This window comes from Amaranthus tricolor, chromosome 14, assembly GCF_026212465.1.
Source record: "Amaranthus tricolor cultivar Red isolate AtriRed21 chromosome 14, ASM2621246v1, whole genome shotgun sequence".
Taxonomy (NCBI): Eukaryota; Viridiplantae; Streptophyta; class Magnoliopsida; order Caryophyllales; family Amaranthaceae; genus Amaranthus; species Amaranthus tricolor.
In genome coordinates this window covers 13,880,279-13,887,967 of record NC_080060.1, presented here as the reverse complement: position 1 = coordinate 13,887,967, position 7,689 = coordinate 13,880,279, and the positions used below count along the sequence as shown (strand labels likewise).

Here is a 7,689-nt window from a genome sequence, read left to right as displayed (position 1 = left end):
ATATTCGATTTTTTTGGACCGAAACATGATTTGTACTACTCAAAAAATCGGATTTCTGTATCTGGATCAATCTGGTATCCTATTTTAAACTACATTTGTAATAATAATCATGAAATGTTTGTATTAATTTTAACATTTTAATTACATGTTGGTAATATATATATATATATATATATATATATATATATATATATATATATATATATATATATATATATATATATATATATATATATATATATATATATATATATATATATATATATATATATATATATATATATATATATAACAATCATAATAATAATAATAATAATAATAATAATAATAATAATAATAATAATAATAATAATAATAATATTACTCCCTCCGTTCCTTTTTGTTTTTCCACATTACTAAAACGGGTAGTTCCATAAGTTTTTCCACTTTAGAATACTTTCCATTTTTGGAAAGTTTTTTTCCCATTTATACCCCTCAAATACCCTCTTTTACCCTAAATAATTATTTTCTCTCTCATACTTTCAATACAATTATTACTTCACACAACTACTTCCAATACAATTTAATTAAAATAATACCCACTACAACCTCATACTTCCAATACAATCATTACTTCCCACTATTATATATTAAAATAATACCCACTATCACCAAAGATTCTATTTTTCTTAATCTATGTGAAATACCCAAAGTGAAAAAACAAATAGGAACGGAGGGAGTAATAAAATTAGTTGTCGTATATTAGTTGTTTAATAGTCAAAAAATGATTTGGAAAAGTAACGTATATAAAAAAACTAATCATAATAACATTTTATTTGGCTTAAAAATAAGCTTTTTAGATAGTTTAAAAAGTCATTTAAGACACATTTTATTGGCAATTTAACGAACCAAAAAACTAAAACAAAATAAAATATCATAAACAAAAAATATTTTATGAGATGTTATAGTGAGACTCAATCAATACACTAGCTGACTAGCTAGTTCAACTAAAATAAATTACAATGAAACATTAATATATACAAATTTTTTGTTTTAAAGTCGTTACACTAAAGTACGATTTTAAATCATCATCATCATTCAACCCGGTATATCCCGCTCTTAGAAAGCTAAGGCCAGAGTCTGGAGAGGGAAAGACAGCGACAACTCATACCCATAAAGGAGAGCACGGCCAAAGGAGTCCTCCGACTCGAGAAAGATAAAGAGACGCGAAAAACACGAGCAACACAAATTGAAGTTCTATAGACAGAAAGACCACTACAAAATAAAACAAAGAACTAAATAGAAAAGAAACGGTAAAGGCAAAGGGTTGAGGGCACTAAAAGGTCAAAGAACGGACATCAATAATCCTCCTAATTTAAGAACAAAGAACTAAAGTACGATTTCAAATAAAAGTTGTTAAAAAACAATTGTAAATACACCAACATGGCATACGATGTAATTAAAGACATTTTTATGGGTAGTTACTTTAATCCTTGAGTGGTTGGCGCTCAATTTATTATAAATAGATGGGAGTATACATCTTTGAATCATTCCATTGACGTTTCGAATTCAGAATTGTCCAACAGAACTAACAAACATATTCTCTTCACAATATTTCTTAAGCGTTAAAAATGGCGCAAGTTGCACATATGGCCATGAACTCACTTCTTTCTACACCTAATAGGATATATAGTCACCAAACTGTTCGGGCTGGGTTCCGGTGCGCTCAATCCCCGTTATCGAGGCCCAGTGGATGGGCTTCAATCCGGGCTGCTCATGTTGAAAAGCGATCCGAGAAGACAAGGAATCATTTGTCTAACCTTGAAAAGTTGTTACAGAAGGATGTTGTACCTGTACAAGAATCAGAAAGAAAGTCAGGTAAGACTACTACTATTCAGCCCGATCAGAATAGCCGGGTGAATAAGATTCTTGATGGGCTTAATTTGGCCCAGATATGGCCAGTTGGAATACGGGGTCGGGCTGCTGAGGCGGCAGCTGAAATTTCTCCTCGTCGCCTGACCCATATTCAGCAGTTGTTGCTAAAGCAACAAGCCGAGTATTCTCCACGGAATCACTTAGGAACGAGGTGGAGGGAGTATCACGGAAGTCGTGATTGGGAAGGATTACTCGACCCTCTGGACGAAAATCTTCGACGAGAGGTAGTCAGGTATGGAGAATTTATTCAATCTTCATACCAGTCCTTCCACTCTGATCCAGCTACCACAAAGGAGGGGATCGATTCGTGGAGGGAGGTAGAGTTAGCCGATAAATCCTATCAAGTAACCAAAAGTTTGTATGCCACATCATCAATTGGTTTACCTAAATGGGTAGATGATGTGGCACCAGACCTAGGTTGGATGACCCAACGATCAAGTTGGGTTGGGTTTGTGGCTGTTTGCCAAGACAAGGGTGAAGTTGCAAGAATGGGAAGAAGGGATATTGTCATCTCCCTCCGAGGCACTGCCACGTGTCTTGAGTGGGCCGAAAACTTTCGGGCTCTACTCACTCCTATGGAAGAAAATACAGATTCACTATCCTTTGACACACAAGCAAAGGTAGAATGTGGATTCCTAAGCTTGTTCCGAACAAATGGGGAATACACTCCAAGCCTATCAGAGTCGGTGGTACAAGAAATTAGACGACTATTAGAATTATATAAAGGTGAACAATTAAGTATTACTATAACAGGACATAGCCTTGGGGCGGCCTTAGCCCTACTAGTCGCCGATGAGATTAGCAAATGTGCTCCAAAAATACCACCGATCGCGGTCTTCTCATTTGGTGGGCCTCGAGTAGGGAACCGAGCCTTTGCTAACCGAATAAAATCGAACAACGTAAAGGTGCTAAGAATAGTTAACAACCAAGATATAATTACGAGAGTACCAGGAATTTTTATAAGTGACGAACTCGACCAACAACTAAGAGAAAATCCTCAAATTTCAGGAGTTCTTGAATTCCTTGACAATAAAATGCCATTGGCATACTCTCACGTAGGAACTGAGCTTAAGGTTGATACTAAAATGTCACCTTACTTGAAGGCGGACGCGGATGTAGCGTGTTGTCACGATTTGGAAGCATACTTACATCTTGTGGATGGTTTTATGGCATCTAATTGCCCATTTAGACCCAATGCTAAAAGAAGCTTGCTCAAATTGTTGAGTGAACAAGGATCTAATGTGAAAAAATTGTATACAAGTAAAACAAAGTCATTGACTTTGAAAATTGAGAATGATGGAGTAGTAGCCATGTCCAAATGTTTGGCTAGTCCTTCATTACAACCTAAATAGCAATGCAAACGACTATTTTCTCCCATAGGAAAACAAATTGGGAGAGAATTTATTTGTACATTTTTTTATTCTTTCTATGATTTATTAATTTTTTTTGTAAACAAGTACAACTTAAATAGGGCTGCACACGGTCCGGTCTGGTCTGGTTTGACAGAAAAATCAGAACAGACCAAAAATTCCGGTCTGAAAAATTTTCAGACCAGACCAGACCAGTCAAGAGACCAGACCAGACCGGTCTGAAAGATGGATCTATCTAAGTGCCAAACAATATGGCGTTAGCCCTAAGCAAGAAAAAGTCTTATATGTTTTTGGCAAAAATTTATCATAGAATAACTTAACTAAAAACATATCATTCCTTCAACTTTATGCAATTGTCTCTATTAGAATATATAACATATCCTGAGGCCAAAATCAAAAGCTTAAGCCGATGGTTAAGGTCCCAAAATATGTTATATACTCTAACCTGATATCTTGTTAAAGAACCAACTCAACTAAAATTTAAGCTGATTGTTGAGCGCAGGCCCAAAGATATGTTATATACTCTAACAGTCTCACTTGCTATTTTAACACTATTTATCGATAATTCTTAGGAAAAATTACCCTGAATAATACGAACTTTCACTGATTTTCCTACAATAATACGAACTTTGATACATATTTCCCGCTAGCATACCTAACCGGTTCTTTACCTAAAGAAACGGTAAATTCCCCATTTCTTCATTATGCTAGCGGGAAATATGTATCAAAGTTCGTATTTTATTTATAGTTAATTGAAAGTTCGTATTATTGTAGGAAAATCAGTGAAAGTTCGTATTGAAAGTTCGTATTATTGTAGGAAAATCAGTGAAAGTTCGTATTATTCAGAGTAATTTTTCTTACTTAGTTTTATTAGCCAAAAAAAAAAATTTAAAGGAATGAGTAAGTTTACCGGTAACAGGTAAAATGGTATGCCAGCGAGAAATATGTATCAAAGTTCGTATTATTCATGGTTAATTGAAAGTTCGTATTATTGTAGGAAAATAAGTGAAAGTTCGTATTATTCAGGGTAATTTTTCCTAATTCTTAATATGTATTTTATTGTTAATATATAAGTTAAAACTTTGTCGAAAAACAAATATCTTGTTTAATTCATTTAAATGTAAATTTTATTATTATTAACTCTTTACAACTATATTGAGATTTTTATTCACAAACGTATAAAACATTATCGAGACAATAATTACATTGAATTAAAGGGGCATTTTATGAACCTACTTTACTAATCAAAACCGAAACCTGAAAATCTACTCACAACTCTCATCTTACAAATGTAAAATGTTTTATTCCTTTTTATCAAAGGATTTTAAGCAAAATAGTGGAGCAATATTTTTGAAATCGAAGATAAGAGCTGCAAAAAATAGTGCACTGTAATAAAATAACAATAATTGCAATAAAACTAAAAAGTCATGACTACGACTCATTGTTAATCCTCCTACTTATATTTATGGTAATTGTTTAAGTCTTTTGTCATTTTTTATAAAATATTATTTTAGAACTTTACTTAATAGCTGATTTTATATTTATTCTATATATACTCACCAACATTATGATCATATTCATTATATTTTGTTCATAAAAGCTATGAATGAGATTTGAAGAAGGTTGTAAGACAAGAAATTGTACCCTTATAAGAGGTAATATGAATGTTTCAGGTAGCAAGACCCTTAGCGCTAAAAGACCTGTAATTGGAAGCAAAAAAAATTCTAAAATAACTAGTAGAAAAGGCAAATAGCAATAAAAGACAAAATAAGACAAGTATTAAGACTAAAAACACAAACTAAAGAAATATAAATTACAATTAATTATAAAGGCTAAAATATTAATTACAATTATCAATGATCTAGCACACGAATGTCATTTTCAACTAGTTTTATCTCTACTCAAGTCCTTAAAATGGTATAATTCTCTCATGTCATTTCTAATTTTCTCCTTCCACGTTGTCATAGGCCTACTACAACTTCTCTTTTCATTAAGTTTAATATTTTCTGCCATTCTCACAAGTGCGTCAATAGCCTTCCTAATTTGCACATTGATAGACATTCATAGATCATCTTCTGGATCCAAACTAATCAAACACAATTGTATCTATATTTCGACTAATAACTAGTATAAGCAGTAAGGATGAGATATCATATGCACATTAAGCTAAGGGTAGTCAACACTATTCTAGTGATTGGGTGAGTAAGGTCCCATATAGGGTTGGTAAACAACAACAAACAAGTGTAGAAAGTATCTCAAAGTTAAACAACTAGGATTTTAAGACACTTCATTTCACGTTCACAAGATAGTAAGTTAGAGATCAATAGTGATTATACATTACATGCCCACTAATGGTAAACCAAACTGAGATGGATGTTTAGCCTTTTGGCTTAAGGACCAGTTAATGAATGGTTAAGTTAGAGATCAATATTAAGTTAAAAATTGAATTAATCAGAATTACAAAAGTTAGAGATTAAATAAAATGTTATGCAATCTTTAATTAGTCGATTAGCATTCCGAAATGGAATAGTTAACTTCTTGACCTAAAACCCAGAGGTTATATTTAACATTGATCTTAAATCTCTAATCTTATACATGTTAGTGGGGATTAACATTGTCGAACACCTTTTTCTCATTGAATCAAGTAATGTTTACATAATTGCACTATAGTCTAAATCTCACAATTTGGTTCTTAAAAGTGATTAATTAGCTAAATCATCTTAGCACATAGGATCCCTGCGGTTCGACCCATAATTGCGCTACAACATCTGTACGTTTGCGGTATTTAAAACAATTTTTCACAATAATATACACACACATATATAAGTAGATAAAAGTGATGAAAGAGTGTTATCGGTTTAATAAGTAAATAAAACACTGAACAAAGGAGAGGAAAGCGTGTTGGTTTTTAAAATTTTTTGATTATATTTTTGCGTTTTTAATGTTTTTTTCGTTCTTATGTTTATGTCAATCTTTTGCTTAAAAGTAAGCCCCTTAATTTTTTTATTCTAGTTTGTTCTTCTTTGTCCCCAATTACATTTAATACTCTCTACATAGAGAATTATTTTGCGTCTCTCCAACGGATAGTTTAAGCCTTTAAGGTTAAGATTTATATTTTTAAAGTAAAAGTTGATTTATTTATGAAAATTTTTGCGGCGTCAATAGACATTAATATCGCATCTATAAAAACTTATATCAGATCAAGTTTTAATATGAAACTATACCAGATTAAAATACTCACTTGTTGAAAATTGTATCAAACAATAACGATGTGAATAAAAGTACATAAAACTGTCAAATATAATCTATAACGATTATAGGTTTTTTTTTTGACTTAGTTAGGTTAAGAAACCATTTCATTGGTGGCTTGCATAATAGTGAACTTTGACACCATATCTTAAAATTTAAGATGCGGGGAACCATTAGTGCGAATCGATGGTAAGGTGCATGGTGGCTAAATATCCACTAACTCGACTATATGCCATCAATATTGGTCAGCATGACATTTTTATGATCCAAAATTTGACAACTTGCATGTTGAAGCGTCGAGTCTAGCTATAATTTGCATGCGTCAAAGTTTGAAAAATCCAAATCTAGGTTTGATAAACATTAAATTGACAAGGTCAAACTAAAGATCTAATGCTTTTGGTTGGTTGTTCTCTAATGTCTATTAGTTTGTTAGTGGTTAAACTAATTCATAAATGTTGCTTAAAATATTTCTATTTGATTTGATGTTAGCACTTGTCAAACTTTGCCTTCTCTATCCATTAGACAAAATGTTTTTTAGACCCACGCATAGTGATACGGATTAATATGAGTTGTTTAAGTTTAACTAATTTTAATTTTTTTAAAATAAAAAGGATTTAGGCTGCTTGTATGGGTCCGTCTTACGGTAAGACAGTCTCATACAAGAGTTGTTGTGTCTATTAATATTTGTATTCGTATTTGAGTGTGTGACCTCTTTGCCTTTTCTTGAGAGGGGTTACGCGTATAATATGTTAGCTACCTTTCTTCCCAGACCTCAATCTGTGCGGAATAATGACTTAATGATTATAACTATCACTGTGACTTAGCAAGCTTTGAGATAATTATTTGGATCTTTAAGATCATTTATCCAATGAGATATTCAAAAGAGAGAGAATTGATTGATAGAAATAAAAGAAAATAGATAAATGAATTATAAATATACATGACTTGATACAATTTTATAAAAGCTAGGTTTTGGTGAAAATAGTTTTATTGATACTTGATACTGTACAATATACTCCTAATTAGTGATTTAAAAAAACAAATTATAGTACAAGTGTAAACTCATTTTTTAAGAATCTCCTTAGAAACAAAGGAACAGTTTTAACAAAAGGGTCTTGATAATATGTTATAAGAATCTATCTATATATTAGCAATT

At 31.9% G+C, this 7,689-nt stretch overlaps 1 protein-coding gene across 1 annotated transcript; it reads left to right on the top strand.

The window, feature by feature from the left end:
• The first annotated feature begins 1,539 nt into the window (after positions 1-1,539).
• On the top strand, positions 1,540-3,606 carry LOC130799512 (phospholipase A1-Ibeta2, chloroplastic-like). Its single transcript, XM_057662631.1, has one exon. It carries the CDS (start codon positions 1,611-1,613, stop codon positions 3,264-3,266), a length of 1,656 nt encoding a protein of 551 aa, XP_057518614.1. The 5' UTR covers positions 1,540-1,610; the 3' UTR covers positions 3,267-3,606.
• Positions 3,607-7,689: the final 4,083 nt, after the last annotated feature.

What these genes read in the sequence shown, in the direction of transcription:
- LOC130799512 (XM_057662631.1), top strand. Translation starts at nt 1,611, where the DNA reads ATGGCGCAAGTTGCACATATGGCCATGAACTCACTTCTTTCTACACCT.